Consider the following 20,976-nt stretch of genomic DNA (forward strand, 5'->3'; position numbering starts at 1 on the left):
CTTGAGACCAAGGCGGAGCTGCTGGCAGAGAGCAGTTTTCACTCAGTTTGACCTCCTCCCCAGCCCAGCCCAGCCCATCCCAGCCCCTGCCTCCAGCTTTGAAAGGGCTGGCGTTTGTGACCCCCGCCCTTCGGAGAACAACCGAGCTGTCCCTCAGGCTGGCTGTCGCAGCGACAAAGCTGAAAGCCAATCACCTCGGGAGAGTACCAGCGCTTATTGTGCCGAAGCACGGAAGGAAAAAGGAAGGAAAAGAAGGAAAAAGGGAGGAAAAAACCGCCGCGCTCTCGCCCCACCTCCCATCCCTGGCCTGCGCCCTTCACCCCTTCCTCTTGCTACCACCTCCGTGTTTCCCTCTCTCGTCACAGGGAAGGGCTACGAACTCAAGAGGTTAAATCGTACAGCAGCTCGCAATAGCTTACTCGTGCAAGTGAAAAAGACAGCATAAGCTTTTCCTAAGCCACATACTTGCCTAGCCCTTGCTTTTTCCTACTAAAAAAGTGCAGTCCTGCAAACCCTCTTTTATTAAAACAAAATTTTAAACATCGCTGTCACTAGGCAATGCTTGCGAACGTAAACAGAACCAATGTACCCCCGTTGAAAAAGGGCAGTCCTGCAAAATCTCTTTTATTAAAACAAAAATTTTTTTAAATCCCTGTCACTAGGAAATGCTTCCGAACGCAAACAGAACAGATGTACCCCCATTTCCCACAGCAAAACATAATACGTTTCCGGGAAGGGCACCAGACCGGAACGCCGTGATGCTGCAGCTGCTCCTCTACAGGAAAAGAAGGTTCAGAGAGGCTGACCCAGCTTCCGAGCCTCTGCTTCCAGAACAGCAGCTTTCGGCTCCCTGACCACAGCTGCTAAGGAGCGAGACAGCTCTTGGTGAAGGTCTGACAGCTCCTGGCTGGTCTTGGCACAGCGCTCGATATAGTCCTGCTTGTATTTTCGTTCTTGTGCCAGCTGCGTCTGCAGAAGGGACACCTGAAAGAGGCAAAAGGCCGAGCTCAGACAAGCCCACGCTCTTAGGACCATCCGTAGCTCCACAGATCCGGCCGTCAGGGAAGACGCACCCTCCAACTCCAGCCCTGACAAACATGTTGTCCTTGTGGAATGGGAACTAAGAGGTTGCCAGAGCCACCCTGAACTGAGCTCAGATTACCGGCAATTCCGAGTTTCTTTCTGGCATACCATTCACAAGGCACAACACCGAGACGTGACATGCATATTAAAGAGAGAGGTTTCTACAGGATTTTGTAACCCAACCCTTTTTTTCAAAGGAGAGATTTGGGCTGCTGCCACCTTAGTTCCACCTGCTTTCTCCTCAGCAGGAGGACTGCTGCTTACACAAGGTAGTGAAGAACCGTTCTGTTACAATCTACTTTAGAAACCTGACAGCTAGCACATGAAACGGGAGAAAACTCTCACTCTTCCTAACTTCAGAGCACAGCCCGGGGGGCAAAGGAGCCTTAAAGGACTGCTGAGGCCTTCAAAATCCTCAAACTCTTATTACTTCCTGGCAACAGCGGGTTGTGCCTGCTGGGCTTTTTGGTGGGAGAGACCCAGCTGCTCTCGCCTCCTGTCAGCATTGCAGGGCAGCGCAGCCACAGCAGCTCTGGCATGTTGCCCTCTGCCTGCTTTGGAGCGGAGGAGATGCCAGCACTGGGAGCAGCGCTCGGTGCTTTGCTGTTTCGGGGAGAACAGCTCAGGCCAGAGGTTCTCCTCTGTTTTCAAAGTGACATGTGCTTTGCCAAGGGCTCTGTCCCACGTGGGAATGCCATCCCCAACCTCGAGCTAGGAGTACGAAAATATTCTTTCTTGGCAAATGAACTCAAATAACAGAAGCAATTCCTAAAGGAGTTTTATGGCTTATGGAACCTGCTCCGTTCGAATTACGATACCAAGGTCTGCCAACGTAAAGCCAAACCAGACAAAAAGAGGGTCCCTAATCTGCTAAGCATCTAGAGCAGACTAGGTGGGAAACTCGGGCAGCCAGCTCCGGAAGGGGAACGCGAGGTGCCGAATTAGAAGCCGGTAGCGCGCACGGAAAGCAAGACGTCGGAGGGACTTCACAGCAGACGATACGCGTAGGCTAGGGAACACCACCCCTGAAGAGAGGGACAGCTCTGACCTTCTCTCTGAAATAATAAGGGCACCTTTGTGCAACGGGGCTTGGAAGCCTCCCACGCTTTGGTAGGTAACCCAGAGGTATGCGTGGGAGAAGTGGCCATCTGCTGCTAAGAGCATCTCCCAGGAAGGGGGAGATCACGTTCCAGTTCCGCTGTTTCCCAGACCCAGAGGAGTGCCCCAACTAGCCAGCTGAGGACGATTCTTTGAGCAGAGCACCTTCACTTTCCTGCCGAACTGCTGGAGCAGGTCCACAGTGCAGGCAGACACAACCGTCACAGGGGGAAGGGGGTTCAATCCGTTATCTGTAGCAACAGAACTTCAGGTGCTGAGGCTTCCTGGTGAAAACACCCTTAAGGTATAACTTGATGGCTTCAGCGGTACGCTCGGCTCACTTGCCAGAGCGGAGCACCGTGTACTTTACTCGCATAAATCTTACAGGCATTTTGCCCTGAACACCTGCGAAGATTCACCTCCTCAGGGAGACCAGGGCGTACCAGACCCTTAAAAGCACGTGGAAGAGGAGCCTGGCGACTGCTGCTACTGCCAGTACCGCTGTCAAGGGATGGGATAGGGTTCAGGAGCTGGGACGTACATTCTTACGCTGATAAAACAAGCGTCCACGCTGCGCTTAGGTCTCCGACTCGGTCCGATACTGGGATCGTGATTAGCGCAGCATAGCAATAGGAGACTAACGGTTGCCCGAAGGCTGTAAGCTCTGGCGCTGCCTCAGATCCCTGGAGCTCTGATAGAGTGCAAGCTCTACCGTTAACGGAGTCAAGGGAAAATGGAAGCCGTCAACAAGATGAGTAAGACTCAAGGGGAACATCCTTAGAATCTTCTCCATATTCAGGCGAGTGCCAGTTCTCTGAATTTCCTCCAATCCCTCTCCCACCACGCCTGACCTCTAGGCAAGCCAGAGACTAGACCTAGGTGCATGATGTTGTTTGGCCATGGCCAACAGATGTGTCTGACTGACTGGGTATTTCCACTGCCTGGTGTACTCACTTCCCGACAGCCAAACAAAACTGGGGCTGTAGCATCGTGCAAAGCTGTGCCCCTCAGTACAGCCACGGCAGCTTTTGACGAGAGCTTTCCTACTCCTCACCTGGTTCTGCAACTCAGCTAATCGACGACTGCAGTGAGCGTGAGACTCCTCCTGCGAAGAAAATGCAAGGATTTCCTTTTGGTCTCCAGTTTGGCCAGGGCCATGGTCTACGTTCCACTTCTCTTAGGTCTATACTGGGGGGATGCTGCCACTGGGATTTGCCACTGTTCCTCTGTATGGCCAGACCCTCCTCCCACCAAGGAAGATTCTGTTCTCACCTGTCTAGAAGCAGCCATCTTGTGCTGGTCAGACAGCAAAAATCCGCACGCATCTGGCAGCGACCGACCACTGTGATATCTCTTCAGTCTCCTCCGTTCACGTTCCACCTGCACGTTGGTGATAGGAGAAAGGGTCACAGAAACCTGCCACCAAACAAGGAGCAAAAGGAGCTCTGGACATCATGGCAAGGAGATTTCTGCTCTGCTCAGAGGCTGTTAACTGCCCCAGAGAATGCTGCGGGCAAAAAGCACTCGAAGTAGGCTATGGAAGAGAAAGAGCAAGAGGAAACAGTTCCTGACACAAGAGCGTCAAACGTGCGTGTATGGGGACACTGGGGCAGGAAGGGTGGGACCGGAGCGAATGCGCATTTGTGAAGGCAACGGGGTGCCAGAAGAGAGAGAAAATACAAAAGCGTGCGTCCACAGGGGGAAGTGGGAGAGGGAAGGAAACAAGCAGAGGACTCCAAAGTGCTGTCTGTGGAAATGTGCTGTGATCCAGAGGACCGTGAGGCTTTGCAGAGGCAGTGAAAGCCTGTTTTACCTGCTCGAGAGTCCTCCTGAGCTCAGCATTGAGTTGCTTCAGCTCCGCCTTCTCCAGTTCCAGCCTTGCAACTGCTCGCTGCAGACATTCCAGCTGCTGTGACAGGAGTCTCTTCTCCGAGAGCCACGATAGCTGCTCCCCTTCTGCAATAGCCTGCTGGGTATACAGAGAGGAGTTTATGTGAGCTGGTGCCCCATAAAGGTTAGGAGGGACAGAATCGACAAGTCGGGGAGAGTGACCGGACTCGGGAATGGACAGTGCCAAGTCCCTTCTGCTCCTCCTGGTTGACGGGCCAAAACAACACACTCTCTTTCTTCCTAGGGGCCCTCCTCCCGATCGCCGTGGGGAAATCCACACAGATTTGCCTTCCGGCCTTTTGGACCGCAGCACAAGTACATCCTGAATGCGCAATGAAGCCCTTCACCTGATCAGGCAACGGTACGAATGCCGTTATTTTTAATACACTGGAAAAGCTGTACCTCCGAAATCGACATCTCTGAAAGCATCCTCTAAGCACCGTCAGCGTAGCTGCTGTGCAACCATCGTTACAAAATTCTGCTAAGGTCAGTCCCTTAGTTTGGTCAGCTGTGCCCCTTCCTTTCCGTGCCAAACCCCAACCACGACACGTTGGCTAAGCTTGCCTACACAGGAGAGAACCAGTTACCCATCCCCAACGTCTGGGCTTGGGGTAACTCTAACAGCAAGCTCCGTAGTTCTTTCAGTAGTTCGGGGGCTGACAGAAAACACTTCAGCAGGTGAATGCCTTGAGCTACGCAGACAGGCAAGCCTGCTGGCTACAGCCGCAGTTTCTTTGGCCAAGCAGGTCATGTATTTATGGGACTATATATTCCCGTATCTTTATGGGCATCATCATTAGAATCCTTTATAGACTTTTTAGTTGACTGATGATCAGTCACACTGCCTACCTGATGATGAAACCGGTCCGTGTCCCTCTCCGAAACCATGCTCTGCAGGATGGCTATTTCTTCCCTCAGAGTCCCATTGGCCATTTCACTCTTGGTAAGGGCAAGAGTCAGTGCTTGTGCCTTCTCTTTCCATTTGACTTCTCTGCTCTCGGTCTGCTTCAAAATAGCAATCGTGCGCTCCAATTCTTCCCCGTTGGCTTTCCGCTCATCCTCCAGTTGTTGCGTTAGCTCCTTCTGTCTTTGCAAGGAACGGTCTCTCTCCTGGAGAACTCGCCGCTTCTCTGCTTCCTCTTCCTCCCATTTCTGGAGTTTCTGGATTTGTTTCTGCAGGGTCTCCCCGCCATCCTTCCATCGCAAAGCTGATGTTAATTGTTTCAAGAGCTCACTCTGCCTCCTAAGCTCTTGTTCTCTCTCTGTCAGAGTCTGCTCTAAGTACCCGACTCTGTCTCTGTGGTTCTCGATCTCCTCATCCTTCTTTGTCAGAGTCGGCTGAACATGCTGGAGATCTTCCCGAAGAGCTCTTACTTCCTCTTCTAACTCTTTTAGTTCACCTTCAGCCTTGGTCTCTTGCTCCTTCTCATGCAAGGCTTCTTCCAGGAGCTTCTCTTGCTCTCTGCCATGCCTAACCTCTTCATTCTTCTTGGTTAGCCTAGGCTGGAGATTCTGCAAGGTCTTCAGTTCTTCTTCTTGGCGCTGGAGTTTTTGCATGAGAGTTTCGTTGTCTTCATCTCTCTTCCTCACCGCTTGCTCAAGCAGATCCACTTGCTGCTGGCATGATGTTAGTGCTACTTTCGTGCTTTCTTCACGAAGCCGGAACATGTTCATTTGCTCTGTCTGCCTGAGGAACTCCAAATGGTTCTCCTTCAAGATTTGGCTCATTTTGTCTAGATCCTGCTCTAGACTCTTGGCCTGCTTGCCTTCTAACTCCTTCTGCTCTCGAAGCTCCTGGACGTGCTCTTGCAAAGACACTATCTCTTGATCTCTCGCTTCTAGAGAAGATTCAGCGTATTCTAGTTTTTGCTGTACGGCTTTGGTCTGCCTCGCTGCCTCCTCCTTTTGCTGTTGAAGCTTAGAGAGAGCTTCCTCCAGAACCTCTATCTTTTCCTCTCTTTCTTTCAGAGTCAGCTTTGTTGCTTGGAGGTTTGTTTGCTCAGCTTCACGCTTTTCCTCCTTTTCCTTCCACGCCTCACATTGCTTTCTAAGGGATAACATTTCTTGTTCTTTTTCCTTCAGTGCCACTTGAAGCTGCTGCAGAATTTCCTTCTGCTGTCCAGAGTCTTGCTCTTCTTTTTGGAAGGTCTCAATCAGTTCCTTCTGAGATTCAATCATTAAATCCTTTTCTTTCAGTATTGCTGTAGTGTACTCTAAGTCTCTGTGCAAGACATTCATCTGTTCTTCTGTTTTTTCCGCATAGCTCCTTGCCTGTTGCTTTTGGATGTCTAGGAGTCTGTCCTTTTCTTTTAAGGTTCCTAAGGTCTGCTCCAGTTGGTCACGGACAGTCCTTAACTGCATTTCCATGACTTCCTCAGCTTCCCGGATTTGCTGTTGTTGCGACTCAAGCTCTTGATCCTTTTCAGATAAAGAAAGGGTCATCTTTTCCAGTGTACCACGAAGCTCTTGCAGGTAGCCCTCTTGCTGTTCCTTGTACTGCTGCAAGAGTCGTAACTGATCCCTTTGAGAATCACACTCGCTCTCTCTGTCCTTAAGAACTGCCCTCAGGTGTCCAAGGCTCGCGTGCAGAGATTTCGCCTGTTCTCTCTCCATTTCCAGCGCTTGGATCTGCTGGGTCAGAGACAGAAGCTCCAAATTCTTCTCCTTCAAGTTTCCTTTCATATGATCAAGATCCACCTGCAGATTTCTCACTTGTGATGCACCGTCTCGTTCTAGAATCATTATTTTCCCCTCCTGGAATTGGATCTCCCGGTCTCTCTCCTCCAGCTCTTCGCTCATCTTGCTGACAGCAGTCCTCAGCATTTCTCGCTGCTTCTCCAGCTCCCGTATCTGTTCTTGCTGGGATTCAACCTCCTGTTTTTTCTCTGTTATGTCCTTGATAACCTCACTGAGAGTAGTTTCGTGCATTTCTTTCTGGTTCTCCAGCCTTCTCACCTGTTCCTGGTACAACTTCATTTCTCCCTCCCTCTCCGACAGGATGGCAGTCATACGAGTGAGACTCTCCTGCAAAGCTTTTCTCTGTGCTGCCTCTTTTTGGAGCATCTGGATTTTCTCCCGCTGCGTTTCCACTTCCTCGTTTTTGATTTTTAAGATAGACAATGTAGTCTGAAGTTCTTGTTCAAGGCAGCGATTCCTATCTGTTGCTGCATTTGCTCGGGTTTCGGAGGCTGTGACCGATTCCTGAAGAAGTTTCATCTCCCGTACCAGTTCTTCTTTAACGGCTCGCAGTCCGTCCCGTTCCTGCTGCAAAACAGTGACAAAGAGGTTCAATAATTCCACCCATGTATGTTTGCTTTTCGTACTAGATTTGAACTCCTGCTTCAGTGGCAGTCAGGGGCTGCCCCCTCCCTCCCTGCCTCTCGGGATGTTGTAAGACCTTTCCTGCGCCACCCTTTCGGTTGCGTCTTTCCCAGCTTACTCGGCCAGTCCCGTCTTCCTTTTTGCCCTTCTCCGAACCTCTTCCAGCTCGAGCGTGTTCTTTTGGGGAGGAGCTGCCAGAACTGCAGCCAGGATTTAAAGTCCAGACTAACCATGATTTAGGCAGTGGCACGATGATGTTCTCTCTGATAGGGAGGGAGGAAGGGAAGACAGAACAACCCCAACATGGGAGTTCCCGTTGTTGGGGTTGGGCGTTGGGGTTTTTTTTGGACCTCTACCGTGTAGAGTTTTCATGGTACCATCCTCTAGAACCCCACTGTGCCCTCTTGAAGGAGTAGCGGTCAGATCACAGACACAGTTACGGTGTTCATGTTCTCTTCAGGCTGCAACGCGCTTCCTGCCTTTCTCAAACCTACACTGTGGTAGCCTCTCGCATTCCAGGCCCTGTCCCTCACGGCACAAAGGTCTCATGGCTGCCAAGGCATCGCTCCTCTTTACAAAGGGGTATCGAAGAGACGCTTCCACCCAGACGGACAGTGTCCAGAGAAGCACTGCCAATAAGGAGCCCAGAAGAGTAAAAAAAACCACACAAATTCTCCTTTCACGGTCTCTACCTCTTGCTTGGCACTTTCCACTCTCGTCCGTTCCTCCTCTTGTTGAGCTTGCATGGCAGCAACTTTCTGCTTCATATCAAACAGCTTCTTCTCGTGCTCCCTTTCTGTCTCTGCCTTCTCCTTTTCCCACTGCTCCAGCATCTCCTGTAGCTCTGAATGGTGCCCTTCCCGCTCGCTTGCCTGATGAGGGGAGAAAAAGACTTCAGGAGGGAGTCCCAGCCAAGCTTCTCAAAAAAATGGGAAGCTTCATCCCTCCCACAAACCCCCACCTCGACAGCGCACAGTAGTGGCTTTGTGCCCTCCATAAATCATGTCCTATCAAGGAACTTAAAAGGAGGGTCAAGCTGGCGGAAGAAGAGGAGATGTTACCTTCCCCTCTCTGGCGGCTGCCTGTTTCCTAGCACCTCTCGCCTACGGGATTTCCCTCTAGTCTCAGAGTCTCTATTTTCAAAGCTCAACTCCATTCTCATCAAGGAGAAGATGCAGATGGACTGCAGGGTGAGAAAGAGGCCAGCACCCCGATGCCCTAGTCACAAGACGGGCCACGAACTCAAGTTCAAGCCCAGGAACGAGGGGCTGTTCCATCTGTTCTGTATGCTTTGAGCCCAAAGATAACACCTCTGTCAACCGTGAAAGGACAGAAAGAAAGGAACAAAGTTCCCACGACTGCAGTTGGCAGGAAAGTTAGGAGTCTACTTCATGGTAGACAGGAGTCTGGTAAGATCCTACCCCTTTACTGCCATGCCTTGGGTGGGGACCACCCAACCTTCTGCTCAACTCGTCTTAGGCCCACACGGAATCCGTGGCTTGCATTTACTGTCCCGGCATAGTCCTGTAGGTCTTCACGTGCTTTCAAGTGCGAGCTCTTGGCTCTGCTGCCTGGCCTAGCAACGCGTGGCCTATGACAGACGCTTGCTGCCATTTCACACGCTCAGGCTATTATTCTTCTAAAGCCAGCCCACAAAGCTTGCCTCAAGACTTCAGAAGCATATTGTTTCCTACCAGCTCTTGCAGGAGCTTGTTTATTTCCACTTCGTGATCCGTTTCCCGAAGTTTGAGGGTATCGTTATACTGCTCTTCTGCCCGCAAGAGCTGTTGCGCCATGTTTTCCCGTTCCTGCTTCACGAGAGATCTCTCTGCTTCCAGCTCACATTGAAGGCACTTCGCTTCCCCTGCAAACGTGACAAATGGCAAGATTCAGGGCCTACACAAACAGCGGTTCTGACTTCACTAACCGTAAGCCATTTGAATTTCAGTGTAGGAGGGATCTGTCCCCAGCTCCTTCACTCCTTAGAAGCACTGCAGACGGAGAGCTATTTTTATACCATCCTCCCTAGGCAGGGGGGTCACCAGAAACAAAGCACATGAGGCTCTCACCTTGTATCACCTCCTTGGCCTGCCTGACTGTCTGAAGTTGGATTTCAAGCTGACTCCTGGCGATCTCCAGCTGACATAAGCGCTGCTGAGCCTCAAGCAGGCTGGATTCCAGGGTCTCCCTCCCGGCCCTACAAGAGGCCAATACGGAGAGAAATGAGTTTCTTGCTCCTGACGCCCACAGGGAGTTAGTCCAGTAGGAGCTGGTTCAAGGTCCCTACCCCTCAGTTCGGAAAATGGGTTGCATGGAAACTGGTACACAGAAGGCATATTTCTGCCATTTAAAAGAGCAATGCAGGCCCCTCCGAGGGAATGCCCAGGCTTTACTTATGACCTAGCGTAACACAGAAAGCCCAGCCGAGTTTGATCTCCATAGCCAAATCTTAAATTGCTATTGTCTGATCTATGACGCACGGGTAGCTGTGCTCACAAAGTCTGTGCCAGCAAGCAAAAGCCCAGCCTCTGCTCACAGCCCTTTGCTCATCGTCACTTCCAGGTTGCTCTGCAGGGGCGCAGAGTAAGAGCATCTCCCTGGCTGACTCGTGACTTTTTGATGCTGTTCGTAGTGTACGTACAGGGAGGTGATCTTCCAGACTCCCTATATTTCAAAGGGACTAAAGCAATACATCAGATGATACAGTAAAAGCTCATGCTTGTAAGCAGCATTTGTAAGAAATCTGAACTAGATTTTACCTGAACAAGGACTACCTGAAAGGAGAGACAGGTAGCCTTCAGTTTAAACTCTTGGAAGTTCGCGAGAAAAACTTGCTACTTTTCTCTAAGCGTTGCTAACTAAGCAGGCAGTAGCCCAAATGGCTTGCCGCTCTTTAAAATGGAAGTTGTAGTACTGCGGAGGCAAATTGTTACATCCATAGACTTCAACCAGCTGCTGCGTATGACACACAGGACTCTGCAACCAGGAGCTGAAGTTGCCTCCCTGATCTAACACGGCGTCCTGTGTGCCAGGTTCCTACCATACACAGCACTGCCTCACTAGAACAGGCGTGCAACCAGGATAACATCCTTCAGGGTAAAGGGGCACCCGAGTGGTACAACACTAAGACCCACAACAGTAGGATTTCACTGCTTTGATGGACGATGGAGGATGTATCTTCAAGAAGGAGAACAAGCACATATTTCTGACTACGCCAATGTCTGGCAGTCCAAAGTAAATATGCTCCATTTTAAGGATAAATCAAAGTCAGTCTCTAAAACAGAACAGAGAAGATAAGAGTCCAAAACTGTGACGACAACAACAGGCTCTTGAGAACAACATCTGGCAAGAATAGTTGCTGCAGCCCAATAATTGACAGAACATAATTCAGCTGGATCAACTAAGAGGAGCTGGAGCTCAGAAGCAGCAGCAGCTCTCAAGAAACAGACTGAGTCTAAATGGTGTTTATCAGCCTTGCTAACAACATACTCTGGAGTGGTAAGGCGTCAAAGTCAAGAAGCGTGACAAACAATCTCGCATTTGTACAGCTCTGCAAGGTCAGGAGTCTTCTAAAAAAGACCTGAGAGGAGGACAAACATCTCCATACGTTGGGTAGTTTGGGGTTGGTTTTTTTTTTTAAAAGCAGAACTTGTCACACGTGATCTTAGAAACCTGATCCAGCAGAAGGACAAAATCTTGTTCCTGCCCTGCATAAACTCCTCCATGATGTCTATCTCAAAACAGCACGTGGTAGGGAGTACCGGACCCACACATCAATGATGGGCAACAATTCCCGCAGACTGGCGAGCATTCAAAAGAGGCTTCCCTGCTGCTGGTGTAACCAACTCTAGGTCCTGCACCACAGGTAACAAGAGTTAGACTAGAAACAGTAGGCCCTCAAGATTTTCAGCACGAGCCTCTAGCTTCACCCTAAATGGCAGTGTCCTACTCGCAATGTCCGTACGTAATAGACTTGAATTCTGAAGATCCCCTGTCAAACTACTTGATAAGGAACGATCCAAGTTCAAACGCGCAGAACGAGAAACCGAAACCAGAGAGAAGCTTTGGGTTTCAGTAAACATCTGCATGGTTTAATTACTACTCAATGCAGAGCCAAGGTACCAGATACTGAGGAATTACGCTGGCTTGCTTTGGACTTCACACAGGAACGTGCAAGGGGGCATAAACATGAGCCCCAGGCTCAGGAGAGCTTTGTTAGCTTTAGCTGTCAGAAAAATAACATTCAAACCATGCTGTACTGGTTTGGGTTTTTGGTTTGGTGTTTTTTTTTTTTCTCGAGATTCCTCCATTTTCTGTCCATGGAAGGTGAAAATAGCTGAAAAGCATACAGGATGCAATGAACCCTCGTGTCATGATTATCACCTCTATAATTACAGACATTAAATAATCTCCTGCCTAGGGTCTCCCCCCTGCCTTTACCTGGCCTCTGCCAGCTGCTCTGCAAGGCCTCGTCTGTCCCGCTCCGTGGCTGCCAGTCGCACCTCTAAGGCAGCCTTCTCGTGCGCCAGCAATTCCTTCTCTTTGGATACGTTGGCCAGTGCTTGTCCTTGGCGAGAGGACTCCTGCCGCAACTGCTCCAGACCACTGCTAGCTGACTCTTGCTGGCGGTGAACCTGAAAGCGGGACAAAATACAGTTAGAGTCCCTTCTCTGGAGTTCTGTGCAGAGCCAGCCAGCGCCACTTCTGAATCAGCTAGAGGAGAAAGAGCTCCGGTACTCTGGCCTGAAAGTTTAAGAGCATCTGCTTCGTGCCGCCCTAACACCCTGGGCTGCCAAAAGGCACTAGGGCTGTTAACCTGAAAGCGATGTGTAAGGCCCTGCTGGGTTGCCTGGGACCAGACGGCCCCTTCAGGACAAACGTACACACCCAGACCACATCTTTTCACGCAAAAATACCACATCTTCCACAACTGCCACCTTGCAAACTAAAATTCTATCAGAATCTATTCCAGTGCTGGGAATTTTCAGGAACCGTTGAGCAAGAGCAACTTTGCTCGCCGAACAAAGTGGAAATACACATGGTTTCTCCTTCTAGAAGAAGAAAAACCAACATCAAAGCGTCACCTCGTCGCAGAACACCACCACACACCTACTTCAGTGTGTACGGCAGTTGGATGCAATGAGGTGATCCTTGGCAGGGAAACAGCCCTTGTGGTGAGCAGTGTCATTTAGTGATTTACGGAAGTCCGGCTGGTGTGGCCAAAGAGATGGTAGACTCTACTTGGACAGTAGTTCGTGTCAACAATACTGTCTACTTGTCTTACACAAACAAGTTGCCCAATAGACCTTGCTGGCATTCAAGCCTGAAGACTAACCGTGATTTTTCAGCTTGCTTCTGCAGTGATGCCAATACACCTCTGATGGGTATTTGCCAAACAGACCACGTACTCCAAAACTAAGACTGTCTAACAGGGAACAGACCTTCAGAAACAAACAATTCTCCTCTCAAAGTTACCCCATAAGACCTAAGATTGTACATTATGAAACCGACACTGAAATGATGGCAAACTCCCTAGTCTCCTCCAGCGATGCAATTCTCCCAAGCTCTTTTTCCACTCTACCAAAACCAGTTAGTCCAGAGTAAACAGTCTTCTGTGACCACCTCTTTCTCAGCTTCTCCCTCAAAGCCTAACGAGGATCTAGCAATTCAAAGCAGCATGTAGGTCGTAAAATACAGTTTCAACAATTTCAGGGTGCCATTCCCGTTCTTAGCAGTACAAGACAGCAGACACTGACTCACCGCTTTGTCCCGCCCTCTAGGCCCCAACAAGCCGAGCCTGGAAAGTTGCAGACTTCACAACAAAAAGCATAAATAGAAACATGCAGCCCCGGGGGTTTTTGGCCTCAGAAAATGGGTGAAGAGCTACCCTGTTTGCTTCTTTCGACGCATGTGAGAGTAGTAGCCTCACGCAGATTCGTGGGCAAGGCAAATCACCTCTCTGCAGCTTATCAAAAGCCAAAAAAGAGGCCAACACAGACAGGTGGATTAAAGGAATCTGTAGAAGCAGAGGACGACCCAGAGAATTGCACAACAGCTCTGCAAGCCATCAACACGCTTCCAGAAGGAAGTAAACAACGCCGCCTGACCCCCAGCGCTACCAAGTGTCTCCTTGACAAAAAACACTGCAGAATCCAACAGATACAGCTTCACTGAGCCAAGCAGCCAAAAGCCCACCCAGAAAGCACCAGGTTTTTGGTCTCACCTCAATGAGTTTCTCTTGGGTTTCTGCCTTCTCCTCTGCCAGCATCCTCAGCTCTGCCTGCAGCCCCTCCTGTTGCTCCTCTGCTTTCTTCAGCAGCTGCTCCAGGTGGGCTTTCTCTGCGCTCAGCGCCTCATTTGTTCTTTCACACAAGTTCAGCTTCTCCTGGCCAGAGATCTTTGCTCTCTCCATCTCGTCCACTTTGCCTGACAGAACGTCATGCTCTTGCTCCAGCTACAATCGCAGAAGCACAGAGGAAATAAAATAACAGTAAGATTTACTCTGTAGGAGCTTTGGCTTGGACAGAGAAAAGAGCAACGTTTCCATATTCAGACAGTCATACTGTCCGAAGGCAAGAAGCCTGAGAAGCAGCAGCAGCAGCAGCTGGAGACAAACACCTGGCAAGATCTTTGACAACTCTGCTCACCTGCAACACAAGTTTGTTCAGCTGCACCTTATCCAACGCAAGAGCTTCATTGATACTGCTCACGTTCGCTGCTGCAACGTGTAGATCGGCTATTTCAGCAGTCAGCTTATTCTGAGCCCCTGTCAACTCTGCTACTGACTGCTCTGCCTGAAGAGACAAAAGAACAACATGACAACAAAGACAGGAAAATCCCTGACCTCAAGCAGCAACTCCAGATCCCCTGTTGTGTCTCTGACACACTCCCAGTTCAGCGTTCCCAACAAGCACGTGGGCGCTAACGACACCGCAGAGCCTCTGTGGTCCGATCGCCATTTTCCAAGAAGGACAACAACATTGTCCCTGTCTTCTACTGCCAGAAACAGCATCTGTGGTGGTCTTGCTATCACAACTGCCTCTCCCACAAGTGCTGCCTCGGAATAAGGTGACCATACCTTTTCCAGTGCCACGGTAAGCTCGTGTTTCTCTTGCTTCAGCAGATCCCTCTGAAGGTGCGATTCCTCCAGCATCTCTCTTGCGACTACCAACTCGCTCTGCAATAATGAGTGTTCTCCTTCAAGTGCAGCTAAGTCCTTCAGTCTATCAGAAGGGGAAAGACAAACAAGTTTTTTAACGTAAAAAACATTCTCATTTCCAAAACCACGAGTATAGAATCATAGAATCATTTAGGTTGGAAAAGACCTTTGAGATCATCGAGTCCAACCGTAAACCTAACGCTGCCAAGTCCACCACTAAACCGCGTCCCTAAGCACCACACTCTACACGTCTTCGCAATACCTCCAGGGATGGTGGCTCAACCACTTCCCCGGGCAGCCTGTCCCAATGCTTGACAACCCTTTCGGTGAAGAAATTTTTCCTAATATCCAATCTAAGCCTCCCCTGGCACAACTTGAGGCCGTTTCCTCTCGTCCTATCACTTGTTACTCGGGAAGAGAGACCGACACCCACCTCGCTACAACCGCCTTTCAGGTAGCTAACAGCTTCCCGCCTGTTAGTTCTCCCTCTCCTCTTTCGTACGTTGGACACAAGACTTTCCAAAGTTCTTCTTTGGGTAAGACAGACTTTTAAAAAGTCCACCTTAATAGTCCCACAATTACTTTTGCCTTCAGCAGTGAACTGATGAAAGAGCTGGCAATCTATCTGGGGAGATGTGTACGAATTTCCCAAACTAATAATCACAGGATCACAGGATGATTCAGGTTAGTATGTGTGATGTTGCAAAATGGCACTCCTTGCCCCAAAGGCCTTCTGCGCTCAGTCTAGCGTGGAAACGGCAGTACGGAGGGGCTACATTGCATATGATGGTCCTGTGCAAATTCCTCCCAACTCCTTTAGCACAGCCCTGGGTAGCAAAAGGGCTGTACAAGAGACACAGCTCTCTTTACGCTGGTCTCCATTTCTCACCAAGAATCAGTTAACAGCAAAAACACTGTAATACGCCATCTCTTTTCCAGTCCTGCCTTACTCACAAGAGCTTCTGTCTGTCAGACGGTTTTTTCTGTCCGTTCTGTTGAAGGCAATAGTTTGACTAGGGACAGGAACAAGGCTGTGCAGAATGGGTGCGTTTTAAACGTGAACACAGCCCATCCTATGAATCCAACGAGCACCCACAGAAGATAACGCTGCTAACAGCAAAGTTTAAAACACATTCACCTGTCCTGAAGCTCCTTCTTCTCCGGGTCCCCTTCGACTTGTAAGTGCATCACCTCCCAAGTCTTCCGGCTTATTTCCTCTTCCGCTTGCTGCTGTGCCTGATCCTCGAGGACAGGTCTACCCAGCGTAACGGGTTCCCAGGGCCGTACGCCACAGTTTAGGCGGGAGCAGTTTACAAGTATAGATCCAGAAAGCCTCATTTGCTCTGCCTTCAGCTCTGACAAATCTCTGAAAAAGAATCAAGAAAGAGGTAATGTTCACACCACCACCTTTATCAGCTGACTCGCTTCCGAAGCACGTAATTGCGCAACAGTAAAAGCCGGCAGGAAAGACGACATCTTCGCTGGGGACGAATCATTCCTCTGACACTTTGGGATCAGGACACATCTTGACCCTTGGGCAATGGGTCTATTTGACGGTTGAGGAATGAATCTGTTTTCTCCCCAGAGATAAGAGGAAATGTATGGAACAGCCAGAAGGCTTCGAGAATTAACTAGCGGGTCAGGCGTACTCTACGCATTAAGGAAAGCTTATCACCAAATAAGGTAAATGGCTGACGGTAACCCAGAGTTTGAAATTGCATGCTGACACCAGAAGAATTTACTGTTAGGCTACGCTATTCTTCTCTGCACAGAAGGCACCTGTGAGAAAGGAACCTCAGAGAGCCCAAGAACAAGAAAACAATCATAAAAGGGAGGGATCAAACTAAGCAACATCAACTGGAGAAATGTAATAGCAGGGTAGAGAAGCTATTCTTTCTCTCAACAGTGTTGGTACAGGAATAAGCGGATGCAAACTGACCACGATAAACGTAAGCTGGAAATGAGAAGGAAAAAATAAATATATACATATTCACGAATGATCTTTCCATCGGGAGCAGTGGGAAAGGAAAGCCAGTGAGATTTAAGGCAAACTCTATAAAAGGGGACCGCTCCACATGCTGCATGCATAGCTTTGGTGAGTCTCTCCCAACTCGTCCACATATGCCTGTGTCTGTGTTAATATGCCCAAACATCACCATAGCCAAGTTCACCTGTTCAGGGCCCCTGCATTGCTTATAGCCTGAGCCCCTCAGCTTTACCTGAAAACCAGCATCAAACAAAATGATTCTGAATATAGCCTAAGGCATGCTTAAGGCCATCGCTTCAGACTGCCAAAGGAGAAATGGTATCTTTAGCCGCAGCTAGCGTAACATCAAGGCTCAAAAAGCAGCTGTGAAGGGAAGCTGTGTTTTTTCTGCAACGAGATCTAGCCTTCACTTCTACTCACCGGTCAGTGGCAGTCTTCATTTCCAGGAAATGACAGCGGAAGGTTACCACCTGACGCCACAGGCTGAGTAGACGGCTGCGTTCACCCCTTAGGTAGCTGTCATAAAGCTAAACAGGCAAAGACAAAAAGAAATGCCAATTCAGCCTTCGCTGTCACTGTACAAGCCTTTCAGAGAGGGGAGGGTACACAACCGTCATCACCGGGTCTCCTTTAAGAACTATTCCAATCGGGGGGGGGGGGCATCAAGGACTGAAGAGCCACCACAGAGGCATCCTCAGTAGACCTGCCACCTGACTGCAAAGAAGGGAACATCCACACTTCCCCTGCAGGCGCGGGTATCAACAAAGCAAACTGATCGCGATTCATCATCTCGCCTTGCAGAGGTGTCTAACAGGCTCGGTGGAGGAAGACAAAAACAAGCCCCTCCGAGACCAGTGTCAGATTTGCTTGCAACAGCCTATTGGTAAGGGAGGCCTGTGCTGTTCTTCTGTTGGCTACCCTGAATCCGAAAACACACTGACCTCTCTTCGGTCTCCACTGCTGCAGACAGAGATTTAGGAACTATTAAAAAACAGACGAGCGTTCATGGGTCACTGCCCTACAGTGCCCAGCAACAGCAAGCATTTGCCTTTGAGAACGAGCAGTACGGTCACAGCACGCGGGCATCTCCCATCACCACAATTTGCTGACACTCCTCCATCTCACACCCCTGTCTTCTGCTCATAAACACCAAGACAGCCTCAACGGTGCCACGACTTTCACACAGCAAGCTCTCCAGGCCAGAAATAAAACCCATTCTCATTCCACCCCGGCATCGCGTCTGACATTCCCGTCGCCCATCCTTACCTCACGTTCACCGCGCCACTCGCTCTCCTTCAATTCCAGCTCCTCCCGGGCCCTCATCCAATCCACCGTCAGTTTTCCAACATCTTCTTTAAGGGCTGAATTAACCTCATTCGCTTCCTCGAGGTGTTCCTGCAGGAGAGTGTTCACTTCTGCCAGATTCTCACACCTTGGAAAGGGAGAAACAGCAATGAGGTCACTGAACAACTGCTATCCACAAGCAGCGCCTCCGTGATTTCCCAACTCCCTCAACACTGACTTTGTTGTCAAACCGAGAGGCAGTAAAAGTGCTTTCTAGGATTAACTAAGATCTCTCTGTGATGGCATACTCATTTGCTTCTCCTTGCTTTAAGCCTTCTACTTCCACCTACAATTTCGGTTTCCCCTTCTACTTTGATGATGCCCACAGTTCACGTCTTGCCTCCCCTTCGTGCTGTCTGATCACTGGACGCATCACCTTTCTCTAGCACTCTCCTGACCCGCTCACCTACTGAACCACAGAATAATTTAGGCTGGAAAGGGACCTTTGGAAGTCACCCGGAATAACCCCCCCGCTCAAAACAGAGCCATTCAGCACACAACACTATTACTGCACCACAGAAAACAGACTGTGGACCTCTCTCCTTTCAAAGCAGCTTGCCCAACTGCTCCCCTTGGGGAGACCAGGGAGCACTGACAGGTTTTCCCTCACTTCCACGAGCATCCAGGATACCAGGTATGAGGGAACGCTTCTTCCTTGTACCTTTGCTGCTCCTCTTCCACCTGAAGCAGTGCTTTCTCCAGGCTCTGGTCTTCTGTGGCTTCCCACCTGCCTGGAAGGGGTCCCTTCAGAAGAAAGGAAAAGTTTAGTCAAATTCTTGTCTTCCCTTCACTGCTGTGAGCATCCACCGCTTTCCGCTCCATTCGCTTGGGTAGCTCAGGAGCTCGTGGCTTCTTCCAGGCGTAACAGTGTCGTGACTATGGAGAGCAAGGGAGGGGAAGGGTGGTGCTCAATGCGAGTAGCTCTCCTCAGTCCCCCACTGTGGCACCCTCGCAGCTAGGTCTCCTTAGCTCACAACCGTGAGCGCTCACTTCGACTTGAAGCCTGGGAATGCTCTCCTACTCTCCTACCCTTTGTTCTTCCTAGGTTTACTTTAGCCGTGAAGCAGAAAGAAAAGCACATAGCCGTATGTTGAACGCCAGCATTCTTGCCTTCCAAAATGCCACGTTTCAACCCGTTCTTTTTCAGAGGCGGCCATATAACCTAACAGGCAGTGTAGCCCTCTCCTGAGCCCTAGGACAAAATGTTACGCCAGCAATAAAGCACCCTTTCTCAAAACTAAAATCCCCCTTCACAGGGTTTCCTGCACCCGCATTTCTGGGACCACTGGCTCCTCTAAGAATGGCAACTGGACAAAACACTCGCAGGCAAACTTACAGCGCTTCTTTAAACCCTCAGGCAGCAAAATCTTGCTTCCCTCTGCCATTGCTTTGGGGAGCTTGCTTTGGCCCGCCTTAACAAACGCCACCTACACGGTCTTTAGTTGGCAACCTGCACACTCACCCCTCCTGCTGCCAGCTGCTGCTCCAACTCTCGACACCGAGTCCGGTACTGCAGTACCTGGACGGAGACATAGAATGAAGATGAGCGAATGCAGCTTGTAACAGGCTCGGCTCCTCCTGCATTAGCTTTTCTCCAAGTCTTTACAGCCCAAGCACAGTACGTTTCACAGCGCTGCCGATGTGCCGATGCCGCCAACAAGAAGTCGTTACGATACAGGGAAGCTTCACTTTATCTCGTACGGAAGAAACTGAGACGGGGCTTCTTTTACGCGTACTGCCACCTGCTCATCCTAAGAGCTGCCTGCCTCGGCCCGGGGCCGCCCCAAACCACCCCCGCCGGCTCGGCTCCTGCCTCTGGGACGGCCCCCTGCTAACGTGGCCCAACAAAGGCGCCTGCGAGCCGGGCATCTTTATTTCAGCACGGACAAGCCCTCACGAGAGGCTCGGCAGGGTGACAGCGGCAGGGCCAGGCGCCCAGCGGGCCGGGCCGGGCCGGGCGGAGGAGGGCGGCTCCCGGGGCCTCCCCCGAGCTGCGGGCTCGGCGCCGTCCCGCCCGCGGCAGCGCCGGGGAACGCCCCGGGGAGGGCCCCGCTGGGGCCGCGCCTTCGCCCCCCGACATCGCCGCCGCCGCCGCCGAGGCCCCTCTCAGCGCTGCGCGGGCGGCCCGGGCACCCCGGCCCCGCCACCGCGGCCCGTCCCCGGGCAGCTCCCCGCCGGGCCGGCGCCCCCGCTCCTCACCTTCGCCTGCAGCTTCCGCACCAGCACCGCTTGCCGGTGCTGCGCCTCCTCCGAGCTCTGCAGCCGGCGCCGCACGGAGGCCTGGCTCCGCGCCGCCATGCCCCCGCTCTCCAGCCGGGCTCCGCCGCCTGACGGGCCCCGCGGCGGGGGCTGCTCCGCGGCCTGCCCCGGCGGACCGCGCTCAGGCGCCTGCCGCGGCGGGCGCAGCGGCTCACCCTGCCGGCCGGGCGCGACCGGGCGCCGGGCGGGAGAGCCGGGCTCGCTCGGGGCCGCTCTGTGGCAGCGCTTCCCTTCTCGCTTCTCCCTTCTCGCTCCTCGCTGAGGGTGCGGCGTTGGGCTGCGGTGCTGCCGCGGGGGAGAGGCCGCCCCGGCAGCCGTTCGCTCCAGCGCGTTCCGCTCAGAGACCGTTAAGGGCCCCGCAGAACGCTGGGGGCAAAAAGCGCCCCCGGTGCAGGCTGGGAGAGAAGGAGCGCGAGGAAAGCCCAGAGGGTCGGATGGCGGGGGCTGGGGCCACTGGGGCAAGAAGGGTGGGACCGCAGGGACCGTGGAAAAGGTCCATCGCCCAGGGAAGCCAGCTGAAGAGCTGGAACTCGCTACGAAAAGCTCCAACTTCAGCCCCTGGAGCCGGAGTTCCCATCTAGTACGAAACCCAAGCCATACATAGGTGGAATGACTGAAGCTTTCGCTCCCTGTTGTGCAGCAGGAACGGGACAGACTGCAAGCAGTGGGAGAAAAACCGGCATGGCAGAGAAAAGTTCAAATTTACAGGACAACGAACTCTGTGAATTAAGCTTTATTTCATGAGCCCGTGAAGAAACACAACAAACACACACGACAACCAGGGCTCGGTCCCCTTTGCCCGGGCTACTCTCTTACGTGAATTTACCGAGGCACT

The 20,976-nt window shown here is 51.3% G+C and overlaps 1 protein-coding gene across 1 annotated transcript; it reads right to left on the minus strand.

Moving 5' to 3' along the window:
• Positions 1 to 792: 792 nt before the first annotated feature.
• On the minus strand, positions 793 to 19,962 carry LOC138688207 (centrosome-associated protein CEP250-like). Its single transcript, XM_069799338.1, has 21 exons — positions 19,780 to 19,962; positions 19,345 to 19,401; positions 18,690 to 18,758; positions 18,544 to 18,626; positions 17,805 to 17,970; positions 16,959 to 17,065; positions 15,690 to 15,917; positions 15,502 to 15,582; positions 14,471 to 14,615; positions 14,040 to 14,186; positions 13,616 to 13,846; positions 11,833 to 12,026; positions 9,462 to 9,589; positions 9,087 to 9,256; positions 8,500 to 8,575; positions 8,085 to 8,284; positions 4,912 to 7,335; positions 3,995 to 4,150; positions 3,454 to 3,597; positions 3,236 to 3,286; positions 793 to 984 (listed from the first exon to the last, which is right to left on the minus strand). Exons 1-21 carry the CDS (start codon positions 19,960 to 19,962, stop codon positions 793 to 795), a joined length of 5,232 nt encoding a protein of 1,743 aa, XP_069655439.1.
• Positions 19,963 to 20,976: the final 1,014 nt, after the last annotated feature.

The sequence above is a fragment of the Haliaeetus albicilla genome, chromosome 2 (genome assembly GCF_947461875.1).
Source record: "Haliaeetus albicilla chromosome 2, bHalAlb1.1, whole genome shotgun sequence".
In the NCBI taxonomy this organism is placed as follows: Eukaryota; Metazoa; Chordata; class Aves; order Accipitriformes; family Accipitridae; genus Haliaeetus; species Haliaeetus albicilla.